The sequence below is a fragment of the Colletotrichum karsti genome, assembly GCF_011947395.1.
Source record: "Colletotrichum karsti strain CkLH20 chromosome Unknown Scaffold11, whole genome shotgun sequence".
NCBI classification, from domain to species: domain Eukaryota; kingdom Fungi; phylum Ascomycota; class Sordariomycetes; order Glomerellales; family Glomerellaceae; genus Colletotrichum; species Colletotrichum karsti.
This window is the reverse complement of record NW_024065911.1, coordinates 766,915-783,679: the sequence shown is the minus strand read 5'-3', so window position 1 is coordinate 783,679 and position 16,765 is coordinate 766,915. Positions and strand designations below refer to the sequence as shown.

The 16,765-nt window shown below is 52.7% G+C and overlaps 7 protein-coding genes across 7 annotated transcripts; 3 read left to right on the top strand and 4 right to left on the bottom strand.

The window, feature by feature from the left end:
* Positions 1 to 84: 84 nt before the first annotated feature.
* CkaCkLH20_04350 (uncharacterized protein) lies at positions 85 to 906 on the top strand (the record flags this gene model as incomplete). The annotated part of the gene is made up of 2 exons (XM_038887069.1): positions 85 to 742; positions 800 to 906. 2 exons carry the CDS (start codon positions 85 to 87, stop codon positions 904 to 906), a joined length of 765 nt encoding a protein of 254 aa, XP_038747773.1.
* Positions 907 to 2,120: 1,214 nt separating this feature from the next.
* On the bottom strand, positions 2,121 to 2,633 carry CkaCkLH20_04349 (chromo domain-containing protein; the record flags this gene model as incomplete). The annotated part of the gene is made up of 1 exon (XM_038887068.1): positions 2,121 to 2,633. One exon carries the CDS (start codon positions 2,631 to 2,633, stop codon positions 2,121 to 2,123), a length of 513 nt encoding a protein of 170 aa, XP_038747772.1.
* A 1,765-nt stretch (positions 2,634 to 4,398) lies between these two features.
* Positions 4,399 to 4,841, bottom strand: CkaCkLH20_04348 (uncharacterized protein; the record flags this gene model as incomplete). The annotated part of the gene is made up of 3 exons (XM_038887067.1): positions 4,399 to 4,595; positions 4,651 to 4,743; positions 4,805 to 4,841. The coding sequence occupies 3 exons, from the start codon at positions 4,839 to 4,841 to the stop codon at positions 4,399 to 4,401; spliced, it is 327 nt and encodes a 108-aa protein (XP_038747771.1).
* A 1,348-nt stretch (positions 4,842 to 6,189) lies between these two features.
* CkaCkLH20_04347 (uncharacterized protein) lies at positions 6,190 to 6,933 on the top strand (the record flags this gene model as incomplete). Its single annotated transcript, XM_038887066.1, has 1 exon — positions 6,190 to 6,933. The coding sequence occupies one exon, from the start codon at positions 6,190 to 6,192 to the stop codon at positions 6,931 to 6,933; it is 744 nt and encodes a 247-aa protein (XP_038747770.1).
* Positions 6,934 to 7,213: 280 nt separating this feature from the next.
* Positions 7,214 to 8,865, bottom strand: CkaCkLH20_04346 (uncharacterized protein; the record flags this gene model as incomplete). Its single annotated transcript, XM_038887065.1, has 4 exons — positions 7,214 to 7,481; positions 7,539 to 8,152; positions 8,212 to 8,742; positions 8,797 to 8,865. The coding sequence occupies 4 exons, from the start codon at positions 8,863 to 8,865 to the stop codon at positions 7,214 to 7,216; spliced, it is 1,482 nt and encodes a 493-aa protein (XP_038747769.1).
* Positions 8,866 to 11,405: 2,540 nt separating this feature from the next.
* CkaCkLH20_04345 (uncharacterized protein) lies at positions 11,406 to 12,299 on the bottom strand (the record flags this gene model as incomplete). Its single annotated transcript, XM_038887064.1, has 1 exon — positions 11,406 to 12,299. One exon carries the CDS (start codon positions 12,297 to 12,299, stop codon positions 11,406 to 11,408), a length of 894 nt encoding a protein of 297 aa, XP_038747768.1.
* Positions 12,300 to 14,399: 2,100 nt separating this feature from the next.
* On the top strand, positions 14,400 to 16,282 carry CkaCkLH20_04344 (flavin containing amine oxidoreductase; the record flags this gene model as incomplete). The annotated part of the gene is made up of 2 exons (XM_038887063.1): positions 14,400 to 15,155; positions 15,212 to 16,282. The coding sequence occupies 2 exons, from the start codon at positions 14,400 to 14,402 to the stop codon at positions 16,280 to 16,282; spliced, it is 1,827 nt and encodes a 608-aa protein (XP_038747767.1).
* Between the last annotated feature and the right edge of the window lie 483 nt (positions 16,283 to 16,765).

Here is a 16,765-nt window from a genome sequence, read left to right as displayed (position 1 = left end):
ACCATTTGCCGTTCTTCTTGTTTTTATCCGACCTTCGATTCGACCGATTTTGAGACTTCACGAGAGTAGATACCATCGCCCGTCATGCGGTTTTCCATCAGTGCAACGGTCTCGGCAGCTTTGCTCGCAGCCAATGCTGCCGCCCAGCTGATCCCGGTGACTCTAACCGAACCGACTTCATCAGTTGGAACTCCCGTCTTCTACACCACCACATTCATAACTTCGACACGAACCGCCACGATCAGGCTGTCGAATTCCACTTCAAGCATCAACTACAACAGCAGTACTAGCATCAGGGCACTCTCCGGCTCCTTGTCTCCCGTCCTCCCGACCGTCTCTGTTCTCCCTACAACCCTGGTCGCCTCTACGACCCGGGTTCTCTCTACAGCTATTCCTACTCCGACAGCTGTCCCCGGTGTTACTGCCGATCAACAACAAGCCCTGGATCTTCACAACGCTGCCCGGAAAGCAGTTGGAGCCCCCCCACTGACCTGGGACGCGAGCCTCGCCAACGATGCTCTGACCTACGCGAAGACGCTGGGCTCGGTCGATGTCATGTCCCACGACCCTCTCAACGGGGCCAGGGGGCAGGGAGAGAACCTCTACTACCAGTTTGGTAGCGGCAACCCTCCGTACACGGCCGCCACCACCTGGTGGCTTAACGAGAAGAAGCTCTACGGCGGCCAAGCCATCCCGAAGAACAGCCCCGACGGAAGCACGTTCTCCCAGTATGGTCATTACAGTAAGTTTTCTCGAACACAAGTAGTTTGGTACATGATCAGCTGCTAACTCATCGCAGCCCAAGCCATCTGGAAGTCTACTTCCAGGGTTGGCATGGCCATTGCAAACTCTGCCAGTGGCAAGACCTATGTTGTTGCCCGTTATGCATCTGCTGGAAATGTGTAAGTTCTCATCTCTTCAATTTTGATTGAAGCTAAGCTGACCTGAAAAGTGTTGGGGCAACACCTTTCTAGATGTATCATGTGCTAGGATGGTTCGGTATTGGAGTTTGAACTGCTGAATACGAGACATTCAGCAGTCCTACGGCGACGGCATTGAGTGCGTCTGGCCTAAGATTGGCTGATTATGATATAAAACTGGCGGAATGAGTCTTTATCGTACTTTATCTTCTAGACATAGATTCCTAGACAATTTCATACCTGTCGATGGTAAACTTACAAAAGCCTTACCGGCCATCTTTTTGTGAGAGATCGTGGCACCCGACGCAACACGAAGCTTCTTCCAATGTTATTGATAAATGCTTTCAAGTTGAAATCATATGTGAGACTCAACTTGAACTGTGATCATTGTGCAGTGGCTATGGCAATATATTCCACATGCCAGTCAAGTCCAGACATACATGTAGTATGATAGTATATCCTGCTGTGCTCTTGGGATGAACTGGATTGCAGGCTGGCCATGCTTTAGGGCCGATAATGTTTCTCGGATCTATTCTTAAGACAGGGACACTTCGAGAATGGGTCTTGGAAGACCGATCAGTAGTTTCATCAGATCCGCATTATACCCCTGCTAACCCTCCAGTCTACCTCGATAAGCACTGCTTTGCCCCCGTTTTGGAAAATGCAGTGGTCCTGAGCAGTTTGAATTGCTTGTAACTAAGGTCCTAATGGTTTCTGCCTCCACGCCCATGGATGAATTATTCTGAAAGCGCATGACCTTTTGCCTGAAGTCGGTCTCCGGACTTGGTGACATGTTATGCCACTTTCTAATCTCCGAAAGTATATCATGTCATCCGCCTTCCCGGCTTCCTTCAGCATATAGCTCATTAGTACAGTTGGTAGTTGATATCGTCGTAGCGTCGGCGCGCATGATGGAAACGAAGGGCTAGAAAGTTGTGGTCTGGGAAATTGACAGACTCGTGTAATGATTCGGTAGTTGTTGTCGACGACTTGTAGAAGTCGATGGTTCCGGCTAGACCTGTGTTACAATATCAGCATTCCCATCAAGATCATGAAGAGCACCGACTAGAGGTGTGAAGTAACTCACTTTGTGATCAGGCCCTGCGGCGTAGCTTTTTCTTCGGTGACCAGTCGTGATCTTCATCCTCCTGCATCTTCTCTGTACGAGAGAGTTCAAGGCGAGACTTTTGTCCTAGAAGCCTACGTCGCGCATCGCATATCAACCTTTCCCGCCGCTGAGGTGGCTTCCTCTTGAGCGGTCCAGTACTTGTTGATCATGCAAGCTGGGATCTGGCTTGACGGTTCCCATGATTTTGATGGGTGTCCGACCCACTCCACGAGATATCGGTCGTCGCCTTTCTTCGAAGCCTCGAACTGAAGCACTTCGTGGACGAGCCAGACATCCCGATGGACCATGAAGAGGTGCCTGCCACCTCTGTCGTGCCAGTACTTGAGAACGGCGTACTTGGAATCTTGTTGAAGGTATTGCTCTGGCTCAAACGTAAGGGTCCCATCGGACCACTTGACGCAGAGTTCAAACATGTCGACGGACTCATCACAATCAACATACTTGTGGTCGATGATATCTTGGAAAGTATGGTAGTCCTGCTTCTCGAACGAGGCTTCCACGAAGTTAGCGACCGAGACAGCGTGACTGGAAGTCCTGCGGGTCACAGAGACGAGGGAAACACGTGCCTGATGATTCGATACCAACTTGATTGCTAGTTGCGTTCTCCCCTGGCAGCATTCCAAGATACCGCTGGGTTGACAAGGGGGGCTGGGGAAGCTCGGGTTTGCAACGAGCGTTGCCAGGCGTGGTCGGAACGTCCATGACAGTTGGCCTCACGCGAAAATTGACGGTGGTAGACTGGATTCGAGGTGATTTGTCTTCTCCCAGGACTAAGATGGCAACGAGGTTTGATGGTGGGCGTGGAGAGGAGCGGAGAGGGGTGAAGTGGAGAGAGTTGAAGAGAGGAAGAAATGGCTGCTGGTCTCGTCTGCAGCTAGTTTTGGCCTCCAAAATACAATCAAGAGTTTGGAAGGAAGTAGCCAAACGAACTTCACACCTTCCTTACCCATTTCTATCGGAGCAGACTCCTTAGCCGGCGCAGGCAGGCGCCTTTCAAGGCTTTGAACGGTCTTGCTATCCTTCTATTTTCGTGCAAAGATTATCAATCTCACAACGTCAGTACCTATGAATGAGGTTTGATTTCTGGGGAAAATCAGCTCTCTATGGGAAACAATAACTTGGTTGATCAGGCATGACATGTTGCGCCTTTCGTTGCCATCGCGATGTTGAGCAGGTTAGGAATCGGTTTTACGAGCTGCATTACGGGCTCGTGATCAATCCAGTCTAGAAAGTAAACGGGCCGAAACCCAGAGGAAGAGCCGCAGCACCACCGAATTCACCCGACTATTGCGATCAAGGTGATGTTGAAGTCTTCTTAGTTTTCACTTGCTCGATGTCTGTCATGTCGGGGAAAGATGCCTCCTGGGGCGTATTACACAGATAAGATAGGCCAGATAAGATAATCCAGTTTCTTATCTGATAAGGATCTGTTCCGCGGGCTGATGATTACATAAGTGGGTCGGCTGGATTGGCAATTGTCCATCATTTTGCGACGCATTAAGTTCCTTCCTTCCTTCTCCTTCGCTTCCATGTTGACAGACACCGATTTTTCTCAGAGTTGCGAGCCGCGCTGCATACCGACAATTCTAGCTATCTTCGACCTTCTACTTGACGCTTTTCTTTCGGTTCAGACCTGAGCTTGCGACAGCTGTTCCTTCCTTTTTTGCAAGGAACCCGAATCACGCATCGTGTGGCGCCGAAAGGACCTCAAACTTTCAATCGCCAGACCGTTTTCCGCCGTCCAAACAAGCCGCGCTGGCACGAAGTATCTCGCGATAACACCCCAAATCGCGCCATATTGAAAAGCCAATTGAGCAGAGTCTGACCTTTGCCGGCCATTCTCGAATCACAGCCAGACCATACCGAACGCGACCGAGTTCTTCTCGATGGACGAAATACCATGCCCGAGCTTGACCGAGGGGAAGAATTGGCTTCTTCGATGGACTGACGCTCCAGTCAGCCAGGAAATGGCACCCATATCTGAGATGTTGCTCCTGGAGAGATTCCGCCGAAGTCAAGGCCGTCTTTACAGCCCGACGAGAGTTTCGTGATATTCCTCGCGAGCGAACCTGAACAGAGTCGCGCTTGCGGTGCGCACAAGCTTTTGTTGCGCCTGGAGCCGTTCCCGAACTCCGAAAAGACGTTCTACCTCACGCATATGATATCGTGTCCCAAGCTGTTCCGCCCAGTCCGCTCGCAACAGGAACAGTCTTTGAGGTGCACTATCTCACGAGAGCCGTGGTACATCTTAACTGGTTCAAGTCAAGCACCCATGGACGGATAGAGAGATGTTTGAGAAGCGTTTTGAAGCCACATGCCTACACGTAATCCTACACTTCCAAGCCCATTCTACACGCCGAATTTGAACTCCCGGTACTTCTTCTGGTAGTAGAACGTGGCTGCTGCACCCGCCGTGGCCAACGCCAGCGGTATCGGTGCTCTGCCACCAGTCTTGATGGCCCGCGAGGCGCTAGCACCCAAGAGAACGATGCTGTTTCCCAAGGCGAGCTCGGCGCCATAGTCCTTGTTCTCCTTGAGCAGATAGCCTGGACGATGGTCAGCTTGCGACGGATGTCCCAACTGAGATGAAGAGTCACCTACCAGAGTACGCATAGGCGGCTCCAAGTCCGAGACCAGCGATCAGGGATGGCTTGGACTGAGTCTTGAGGAATCCGGCGGTGCCGCCGACTGCCACTGAAGAGGGTGTGAGCCAATTGGGCCGCAATATCATCACGAGCCACGATCTGTTACTTACAGAGGCCGGCAAGAGTGAATGACGGGTGATGAGCCATTGCGACGGTTGATTTTGGGTATCTTGATGGGATGAACAAGAAATGCATCATGCTGCAGCTCAAACTCAAAAGCCGTTCATCCCGGCGGGAGCCGCCCACATTACTAAGCAATAATGGCAGGGGACCAAAAGCCTCAGGCGCGCAATCTCGCTAAACTCTGGTTTGTGACCCTTGCCATTGCTTGACGAATAACGTCAACTTAGAAGATACAAACTATCCTGTCCTTCCATTTGAACGCTTTCTTGTAGTCCCGCGTTTCGAATCATATACTGGACTGTCCACTTATGGCGAAATCTTTCCTTCCCTGAGTCGGAGCAGCAGCTCCAACGAAACCTCTAAGCTCTCCGAGATCAGTCAGTAAGAGGCCTGATTTCTCCGTTTACAGCAACCTCAAGGCCTGGAACGCCGCTTGACTGGCGGGCTGCCTTCAGACGCGCCCTTATTTTCAATTGTCGTCACTGCCATCATCTTGGTAGCCTGCGTGTTCTCGGCACCGGTAGCCTTTCACGACAATACTGCTATTGGTTAATTCTTTTTCTTCTTCGGTATCTGGTTGTCACCGTTCTCTTGTTTGCGCACCGCTCCCACAACGAACACTCTCTGATTCTGAGAGATTCAGCGTGGACATCCTCGACGGCCACTCGATGGGTCTTGAGCCGACAAGCCGCCAAGATCCACATGAACATCCGATATGGTGTAGTGGCCAACATGATGCCCTCTCATGAACTTGAGAGATTAGGCATAGCCCCGAGTTCGATTCTCGGTTTCGGAACATTTTTGTATTTTGCATGCATTTCTCACCGACACCAGGGCAAGTCTTCCCGATTGATTTTTGTCTCCCAGGGACGAGTCTTTTTGTCATTTCTAGATGCCAGACTTCATTGGCCTGCAGGTTGTAAGTAAGGTAAGAACACGTTGCTCAAATCTCTCCGAGTTGCTGCGCTCCGAGCCGGCATAACACTTGAGATTGAGATGCTCAGGCTCCCGTTATTTGTTGCCTAGCATTTTAGCGGACGACTTAAGGTTTCATTCACTATAGCCTCAACCTTCCCTATCAATATCTGGCTCATCATTCCAATAATCAGATGCCACCTTTCCATCAGCCGCTTTTCCGGCAAACTAGAACAACCAAAGTACTGGACGTCAAAGTACTCATCACCATGTTAGCGGGCAGCGATTGGCCACCGTGGCTCTGTTGGTTAGGCAGCCATCTCACCTGCAACACAGCAGACAACGTCAATGCTCCGCAGCGACAGGTAGAGCAATATAAGACGACGAAATCTCCAACTTCAACAAGGTTGAGCAGGTTATCATCTGACATCTCTCATTATTCGTCGCTCAATCCACCATGTCCACATCAAACGCCTCATCCATTCCCCAGATCCAGCTGCTCTGCATGGAGAAGCGGCACTTCGACGCTTTCGAAAAAGGCAGGAAAATCTGGGAATTGCACGACTCCGTCCGCGTCGAAATGTTCGAATGTCCGCTGTCCTGGCTCCCAGAATCGGTCCAATTCGACACCATCGTGTCGCCCGCCAACTCCTACGGCCGCCTCGACGGCGCCTTCGACGATGCCATCTCGCGCGTCTTGTCCCCCAGGGACGACTACCTCGCCCTCACGCACGTCGCGCAGAAGAAACTGTACGAGCAGTGGCGGGGTTTCGCGCCGCCGGGCACTTGCACGCTGGTCCGCATCCCGGACGACTTCCACGCACGCTCTCGCAATGTCTGGGGGGCCCGCCGCGTCGCTCTCTGCCCAACCATGCGGACGCCGGCGGACGTGACCTGGGACCACGAAGTCGTGTATGAATGCATTTGGAGCTTGCTCTGCGCGGTTGATAATCACAACCGGAGCGTGCGGGCAGGCAAGGCGGCGGAGGGGGAAGAGGAGATTCGTAGTATCCTCATGACTCCGCTGGCGACGGGCGTGGGTCGTGTGTCACCCGAGAGATGGGCTTCGCAGGCCATCCTGGCGATGAACCATTTCGTTGAGGCGTGTGAGAATCCGGCGAAATGGAGTAAGCTTGAGTGGAGCGAACTCGAAAAGCACTGCGAGGAGGTTGAGGCGACTTGGAAGCAGACTCATGCATGATCTGCATGTGTCATCATGGTGTTCACACCTCGATCTTCGGCTTTGGCCCGCAAATGACGAATGTACTACTGGTCTCAAAGAGGACATGCAGGAAGAGCGCAATGATTGATCAATGAGACATGGCTACTTGCGCAACACCTAAACTTCATTGACCCAATCTGATCTTTAGAGTAGTCCAGTCAGGAAGTAGCTTTCTACATTTAGTCAACCGTCTATGTACACGAAAGCACGGAAGATGCTACTCGATGCCGAGTAACGCTCTGTTCCAGCCTACAAAATTTCACACCGACCCTGGCAATATGACTTTGCAGACCTTCCCCTTGGGCTCGATCAACACAAGATTGTCCATCTCCATGCTCTCGGGAGTGGTCGCTGGAGACAAGTGCGCACCACGGAATCTACGGAAGAACATAGCCATGCCATATCGAAGTTCCATGTATGCCAGATGCTTGCCAATGCAGACGCGAGAACCAGCGCCAAATGGTGTAAAAGCTGCTTTAGCAGCCTCGGAGAGCTGTCTATCCGGCATCCATCGAGAGTAGTCAAATCTAGTAATATGTTAGCCATTGAAGCTCTTTGAGGAGGGATCAGATAAGAGGACGGACTCTTCTGGATCATGAAAGTTCTTCGGGTCTCGATGCAGAGTCCAAGATTGCGTCGCAACGTCGGTGCCGGCAGGGATGTGATAACCTCCAAGCTGAACGCCCCCAGCAGGGACGATCCGAGGTAGCGGTGTTGGAGCTGCTCCGTAGAGCCGAAGAGTCTCCTCAACCACCGCATGAAGAACCGGGAGTTTCTCCAGCACAGTGTCGGTAAATCCTTCACCAACGTCGGCGAGCTCCTCCTCCAGGGTCTGCTGCAGCCCGGAGCGCTGCAGAACGGCCCATATGCCGTACGTCAGAGTGTTGGAAGTTGTGTCGGTGCCAGCAATCATGAACGAAGCAGCCTCGACGCAGATGTCTTCACTTGTAAGAGACCCTTCGTCCTTCTCTGCCTGGCCAAGAACTTTGGCGAACAAGTTTGCTGCCTGAGAACCGGTGGCCTGTTTGCTGTTTTCAACCGCAGCGCGGCCTTTGTCGAGCAAGACGTGGTGTGAGTTGAACATCCTCAGTGTCCCGACTACTGGCAAACGCTTAGCCACTCCGTAAAGCCAAGGGAAAGAAAGAGCAGAGAATGACGCGGTGTTGGCGAAGGGCACCTCCTCAAACCAAGGGTCTTCCTGTAGATGTCGTTAGACTGAGGTATTCACCAGCATCTTCTCCTCTCGAGCAACCTTACCTTGCCGGTCTTCAACGCATCAAAAGACTCTCCAAACATCAGGCGAGAAACAACGTCGCAAGCCATGAGAATCCACCACTTGCGAATGTCCACCTCGCCACCGGTAGCTTGTGCGTCCTTCGCCATGCCGTCGATTGCCGTGGAGACTTTCTCCCTCACCATCTCCTCCCAGTCGGAACGGAGTGACGAAGCAGTAAGCCCTCGCCCCAAAAGCTTCCTTCTCTGCGAATGATCATGGGCGTTGGTCATCTGGAACAGTCCGTACGGTGGCTTGCCGGCTTCGGTGGGGCCGAAGTAGTGATAGTAGTCGGCTTTCGGGAAGTGGCTGCCTATTTTGTGGATAGTCTTGAAAGCGTCGACATCGCTTACGAAGACTTGTCCTGGGGATACTCGCACGTATGGACCGTATCTTTGGTGGAGTGCGTGGTAGTATTGTACCTGTCGTCTTCGGAGCGTGGCGATGGTGCCGGGAAGTCCAGTGAATCGAGCATACCAAGGCCCGGGCACAACATTCAGAGGATTGTTGACAACCTATGCCAGTCAGAAAGACATGACCGAAGAAAATAAGGACTGACTTGGGCGCACCTTGTAAATGTAGACGACCAAATACACCAATGTTGATGCGAAGAGTAATACTGGAAGTGTGAGAGTCATTTTGCGTGAACGTTTGTGATACAGATCAAGTAAACAAGATGCTGTCGAACAAGCCTTCAGCGTTTACTCCATGAGACGAACATGTTCATCCATATATAATATTCTCAAACGTTATTCCTACGATCCATCTCCCATCCTTCGGTGGAGCAAACGGCGGGCCAGCGACGATTCGTCGCCGGAGGTCGGCATTTTCGCCCCCACTACCACGGACTTTTCGACCCCGTTCGACGACCGGTATTCCACCGAATGACTTCGGTCACCATAAAAGTCCTGATTTCAACCCCTCCGCGACCGGTTTGGAATTTTCTCAGGTGTCCGCTGACAGTTGACGCCGATTTTGCCAAGAGGTCCTCACAACTCGGGCTTTTGGCCTGGCGCGAATGCGCGAGCAAATGATACATGCAGTCATAGCAGACGTCATACAAGTTTCTTCTTTGGGTGATACGACACACACAGACATTTTTGAACATTGGAATTATTAAACAATTGGCTGATTTAAGGGTCTCTTGCACGAACATGAAAACAATCGGTCTGTTGTTGAATTGTGTTTTTCCGTTGTGCCGTTTGTCTTCTTCACCTGATCACCTGAGCTAACTCCCGGGCTTTCGTGATATCTGATGCTGTCATCTTTTAGCGTTTTAGTCCGACGCTGCTTCAATCGAAAAGCGTCAGACGTGGAGGGAGTGCTGAGTCACCTCTCTCAGTGATCGAGGGCTTAAAATGCAATATTAGGCTACTTGCGTAAACTATCGATTACCTGCAACGCAAAATTGTGCTCGGTAATCCAAGCAAAGACTTGGTAGGAACTGGATCGCAACCAGAATTGGTGTCGATTGACTCCTTCGTCTCATATGTCATCGTGATTCTCTGGCCTTTTCTCGCCGGCCCCTCGTAGAAACGCCGATTCTACTTGTTGGGTCTGTCGATGTTCTCAGATCAAGCCTTCCATTCTCTCCACAGCAGCACGTTTGCAGTCAAGTTTTTCCTTGTCGGTCTGTATCTTTGCTTCGATACGCTGTCTTTCTCGCACAAAATCCTGTAGCTGCTCCTCGATCTACGTGAAAGTCTTTGAGAGGGTTCGCACTCGTAATAGCCGACCAAGAGTCATCCATATCAGACTTCAGTGCCTCAATACGCATTTCGACCAATCCTGGCAATCCCTTTCTTTTTTTTTGGCCTCCGCTGTGATGATGCACTTGCGATGATGCACTGAGCATATGCAGTGACTGCGGCGTCCATGTCAGCAATCCTGACCTCGAGAGTCTGAATAGAGAGGCTAGCCATGGCTGTCGAAGGGGAGAAATCCGGTGAGCAAGGGTTGAGAGTCGAATCTGGGCTAGGCTTCCGGACGAGCTCGGACTCTGCTGCCTCCATTGCAGGGTCCTTGATATCTGAACTGGCGGGAGGGATGTATTTCAAGTTGCTATCTCCCCACGAACTGAGCCCACAGTCTCCCCATCCAGATGAGTCAGTGCCGCCACGTATAGAACCTTTGCTCAAGGTCTGGTCTGCACTTCGACGGAGGTCAGTGTTGCCGCTGAGAGGGAAATGTGTGACATCGTCGTTGCGTAGACCCGCATGCTTCCTGGAAACGATATCGAAAGAACTGAGGGTGAACAGAGAGGCGTTGCTTAACTTCGAAATATCTTCTCCTCGCATGGCGCGGGCGGTAGCTGAACTGTCGGAGGTCGTGATTCTGACAGGAGATACCAGTCGGTCGTCATCGCGGACCGTCCCGCTTGCCAAAGTTGCAGAGGTCCTGGCGGGTTTGGTCATTCTGAACTTGGGAGGCGGCCTTAGATGACAACCTTACCCTTCCAGAATCATCCAGCTACAGTCACATGGGACGTTTAAAGCAGGTTCAGATGACAATGGTATTGTCTGGAAGAGTCGATTAGAAGTGTCTAAGGGTTGCTTTCTAAATAAGGTACAAAGAATGGATACGCTAGCAATGAGGCTCCTCGAGAACCTCAACAGTTGGATCCTAATCACACAACTCGATTCCATCGCCCAAGTAGATGAATGCCTTCTGATGCCACGGTTATGGAATAATGCCTTCGTGTTTGCAACGTTTTTCCGTAGAAATTTTGGTAGCAGAAAGGATATCGTCAAACCACAATCCGTCGGGTCTTTGATGACTACCTGCGGCCGCAGGGCCCCTGTGCATGCTTGGAGTGACGCCGCTAGCACTCAAAGCTCTGCTACGGAGCTTGCGTGTTGTTTGAGTCTTTCAGCACCTAAACTGAATCTCACAGTCGCGGGGACAGGCGGCAAGTGTTGCAGAGCAACCGAATCTGATCCCGAAGGTCCGCGCCAAGCCCGGGAGGAGAAGCAGGCGAGAACTATGAGCGTTCCGTGACGAAGATCGCAAATTGCTCGGAGCAGACCATTGGGGCCCCGCCATCCCTTAGCGGCCTTCATCGGTGCCGGCTCCCCTTCAGTGGCAGAAGATGCAGATCATCGGCAGGCTCCGGCGGAAACGTTGATGAATGCGTTGCTTGTGACCGAGATGGCTCATCCGTCTTTTTCTAGCATATGCTTCATGAAGCAGGTCCGAAATACGCGGATGGCTGCAAATTACCATACAAATCAGGCCGACTCTTCGAGAGATTCCGGTGAAGCGCTGAAATAAGAGGCCACAGGGGAGCCATGCCAACTTTTGGAGGCGGTACTGAAGGGACGTGGATGAACTGCAGAGACGGAGCGATGATGGGCTGAGCCTGCATCTGAGGGTTGAAAGTTGTGAAGTTACTTGAGGAGTGTGTGGCAACCTGATGTTGCCATGAGAGCTGTTGTTGCATGGCCAAGGCACTGTTGTACAGGTTGGCGTCAAACCCGATCTTGAGTGGTGGCTCGGCTGCAACAGGTGCAATACTGATAGGGCGAGGACTGATATCTTGGTCCAGGTAAACGTCGTCATCATGTGCCCAGTTTTCGTTGACTCTCCAGGTCTCATTCCGGGATGGCGCCGTGACTTTTGAGGCACCATACATGTCTTCGTCAGAGAGAGACAGCACCGACGAGAATGGCGAGTCTAATGGTTCTGAAGTGCCGCAAGAGACTGCAGTTGGGCTCCAAATGTCGCGAACCGAGCCGGGAGTCGACGCTGTTGCGGGTGGAGATGCGAGGAACTGGTCGTCATACTCGTCGTCGTCTTCGTCGATGGGCGAGTACGGCGAGCTCGGGGAGTGGAAGACGGCTTTCAGAAGCGATTCGCCTAGCAGTGAAATGGCAACTTCGCTGGTCTCGGAGATTGAAGATTCAGAGCCGGGGAGATCAGCGCCGAGGGCTAGATCGACTGAATCAAAGAAGCCCGGGTTGAATTCGGAGGCGGCCCCGGTAGGTGCGGAGGTGGAGATGAAAGGAGAAGCGAGACGGGGGATCGACACAGGCGGGCTGAAGGCCGGCGCTGTGGGGTTGAGAATCGGAGACATTTTGTTCGATCTTCCACGGTGAGACACAGATTTTGACGATTGAGTGATTCGGGGCGAGTTCTCGTCCGATGATCGAGCCTTGGATGGAGGGGGTTTCACGGCTAGTTAAAGGTGTGATTCGATCCGCAGAAACCAGCAACAGCCGCAGCGGGGACTTTTGCGAATATTAATGCATCGCCGAACGAGCTGGTGCCCCCTTTATGCCATCCTGCTCGGCACGTCGCGAGCGGTGGTTAAATGTCAAGATAACGCCAGGTAGGGCGGTCTTGTTGGTCGGACGCGCTGGGCTGCTGCATGGATCCCTGAAGCCTGCATAAGGTTATTTTCTCATCTTTTGCAGTGAGCGGGAAATTGGGATGGCCATCCATTGGGTCGAGACGGCGCAGGCCCTCTCGTTTTAGCCGCCGATGTAGCCAATAGATGACATTCGACGGACCAACCTCTGGATCCTTCGCAGCTTCGCAAGCGACCTGCCTCGATCTGGTCGGATCTTGTCCCTTTTTGGCCGGGCTGGCGACAAAGATGGACGGGGATATGTTGTCTTGAATCACGAAGACGGAGACTTGGGGCTCTAGAACCCCGTAAGGACGCACCATCTTGTTCGCGCGCCAGCGGGAATTGCTGGCTGTCCGTGAAGGCCACGGCAATGCGGCCAACCCAAGTTGGCATCAACAACAACTGCATCGAGCTGCACTGCTCAGCCATGCCAGCTGTCTTTGCAGATGGCTTGTTGCTCGCTGCTGGCACGTCCTGCTGCTGCCCTTTCGTGTTGGCCCATCTTTGCATTCGCCAACAATTCAGACGGTGCTCGGCGGCTACGAAGACTGCCTTGGCCTTGATTGTTTTCCTAGGGCCCCTTTTCGGGTCGGATCTGCCCTGACATATTGGTAGGGTTGGATCTCTTAACTGAGAATATTCCGCGTCCTTTCGTTCGCGACGCGATGGGGTCATGCTGGTTGTTTCGTCTGATTGAGTTGGATGCATCCTGACCTGTCACGGAGGAACCCCTGACGCTAATCCAGAACGGGCTGGTGAAGCGTCAGACAGAAATGGCCCGGATTGGCCGGAGCGAGACCGACCGGGAATTGCGGGACCTCGGTCAACACCGTCACGTGAGCCCGGATTTCCAGCAATGCCGTCCGTCCGTGGTCCTGTCCGAGAGGCTCGGATCCGACTGATGAGTAATTGGAGGCATTCTCTCCTTGAAATTATTGCCGGAGTAATTGCTCCAATCTAGAGCATGACTTTCGACGAACGGAATTTGGTCGTGAACTTAGGCCACCACATCAACATCACCTTCTGCTCAGGTCCAAGTTCCGGTAACCTCAACGGAAAACAAACTTACTGTTCGGTAGTATAGACATGCCCTTGGAATATGACCTGTCTCTGGCAGACAAAGCTTTTGAGGAGAAGCCGGATGTTGTTATCAAGCCGTAGCTCAATTGAGAAGGATTATTCCCAATTTGATAGGAGTTTCGTTCAGCAAGATTATGTGGATCAAGACCTCTTTGGGCAGGGATACAAACAGGTGAATCATACTGTCGACGGGCTTCTGACAAAGAAACTACACGGGCACTGATCTTCCGAAGTCGGCTCGGCCACATCACCGGGACCACTGATACGATCATCGGGATCAAAATCGGAGATACCAATCAAGTCTATGCTGGCAGCCCCACCCCGCCCGGAGCGCCGTGCAGATGCGCCGCCCCGCTTCACCGAACATGACGGAGACATTCCAATTGGAGACCAGCAAGTGAGAGCGCGTGTCCTTCCAACGACGCGGGGTCTATCGGTGTAGATCGCCTATCAGATGCAATCACTTGGCCGAATGGAAGTGGGGTAAAGCGATAAGGTTGTCCGACAATCCGGGGTCTTTCCACGCCGAGCGGATGTCGTAAGTGAGAGCTGATACAGGCATAGCTCATTGCTCAGATAACTGATCGAAGAACTACTAAAGAGCTGGCGATATCACATCCAAGTTTACCAAAAGGAATCAAAGTCTTGCTGCACTCGAGAAGCTCGACATCTTACCCTCCCAAGCCGTCCATCCATTCGTCGCAACATCCGGCCGCATCCAAGTTCCCCGCCTCCCAGCTCACCATGGCCCCAACCATTCGGACGTTGGATCTCAACAACACCTCCAAAGCCTACTTTGCACCAGCAACGATAGCTTCGGCCAGCAAGCTCATTCATGTCGCCGGCCAACCTGGGTCTACCGTAGACGGCCACGTACCCGACGACTACGAGTCTCAGATCCACCTAGCACTCTTCAACCTGCGCAAGATCATCCTGGTTGCAGGTGCATCCGTCAAGGACATCGCCAAGCTTACACTAAACATCGTCGACTACGGCAGCACAAGCCGGAAGCATGTACGCCATATTCAACGTTTCCTCGGTGGTCATCGACCAGCCATGACTCTCGTGCCGGTGCCCATGCTGGCGATGCCCTCCTGGAAATTCGAGATCGATGCTGTGATCGCGGTCCCGGAAGCCATAACACCGGTGCCTCGTCAAGTACTCCCAGACACTACCGAATCAGTCGACGTTGTCATCATCGGTGCCGGTCTTGCTGGTCTGGCTGCTGCTCGCGAAGTCATCAAAGGCGGCCTTTCTTGTATCCTGCTCGAGGCGCGCGATCGGGTCGGCGGTAAGACTTGGAGTGAGCCGCTACAGCAGGGCCAGCCTGGCGTTGTCGACCTCGGCGCGGCATGGATCAATGACACCAACCAACACAGGATGTATGTTTTGGCCAAGGAGTTTGATGCCGAGTTGATCGAGCAGAACACCGATGGCAACGTTGTCATGCAGGGATTCGACGGAAAGTGTTCCCCGTTTCCGTACGGAGAACTTCCTCTCGTAAGTGATCCATTGACACCATCTAAGTGATACAGAATACTTACTCCATGGTCCAGTTCGATGAAGCTACCCGCCATAGGCTGGGTGCCATCCGTGACATGGTCGAAGCCGATTGCCAAGTCGTTGATGCATGGAAGCCAAAGAACACAGGCCTCGATAGTCTCACATTCGACGCATACTTGCGATCCCGTGGTGCCGACGACATAGCCCTAGCTACGGCCAACGTATGGACCCGCGCTATGCTCGGCCAAGAAGCGACGGACATCTCGGCCCTTTACTTCCTCAACTACTGCAAGTCCGGCGGTGGTCTGCTCCAAATGCGTTCCGATCGCAAGGGCGGCGGCCAGCACCTTCGTGTCCGCCAGGGCACCCAGTTCTTCTCCAAGGGGCTGGCTTCCTCGCTGCCCGAAGGAACCATCCGCCTCAACCAACCTGTCAGGGCCGTGGTATCTGATGGTAACCAGGGGGTGAAGGTGCAAACCGACGCAGGCGTTCTGGCGGCACGCAAGGTCATCACTACTGTTCCGGGCCCTGTGCTGAAGACGATTGCTTTCGAGCCCCCATTGCCTCTACCCAAGCAGGCCTGGATTCAATCTCTTACATACGGATACTACACCAAGGCAATGATGGAGTTTACCACGCCGTTCTGGGTTGAACGTGGTTTCTGCGGCCTTGCGCAGTCCTTCGTAGGCCCTGCAAGTGTCATCCGCGATACCAGCATACCGGTGGACGGCAAGTACGTACTCACTTGCTTCATGGCGGGAGAGGCTGGTAAGGCCTGGTCGGCGTTGGGTAAGACCGATAGGGAGAATAAGCTGCTCGATCAGCTGGCACAACTGTTCGGATTCGAGGGAGTTTACAGCCAGTTCGTCCGGTTGGCAACCTATGAGTGGGTGAAAGATGAGTGGTCTGGCTGGGGTTGCCCTTGCGCGGCACTGGCGCCTGGTGTTCTTGACACTCTTGGTGGTGACAGCCTCCGACAACCTTGTGGCAGTTTGCACTTTGCCGGAACAGAGACTGCGGGGGAGTGGAAGGGTTACATGGAGGGCGCGGTCCGGAGTGGTGAGCGCGCAGCAGCGGAGGTCTTGGAAGCATTATCAAGCACAGCTGGAGTATCACGGCTGTAAGGTATCCTGATTATCTATTTTAGCATGATCAAGATTCGTATCTCATTTTTGGTTTCTAAGTCGTTTGCGTCACAGACTTCGCCAACATTGAGCCGGTGTACATGTGTACCCAGGACCAATCTCAAATTCAGTGCAGGCTGCTAGCTCACAAGTCCGCACATCGAGTTTATCTCAAAAAGGCGCCAGCTTCCAGCCGCGTGTTCTCGCAACGGTCAGCCAGTCAAGTCTGGCAGCATTTGTATTGGAAACCTTTGCTTTCCAGACCTCGTCAAGGACCGCGATAGCAGCATCCACATTGCGGAACTTTCTGCTGCTGTTCAACGAACAAAGGCGTTCTCTAATAGTCCGCACCTCTTCAGGGGTATCTGCCTCGCCACCAGCCATGAAGAGGGGGAAGATCATCGAGGTCTCTGCATAGCAACCCCTCGCCATGGTTTTTGATATGGTACAAATCATAGCCACAGAATTCTGCACCTTCGATTT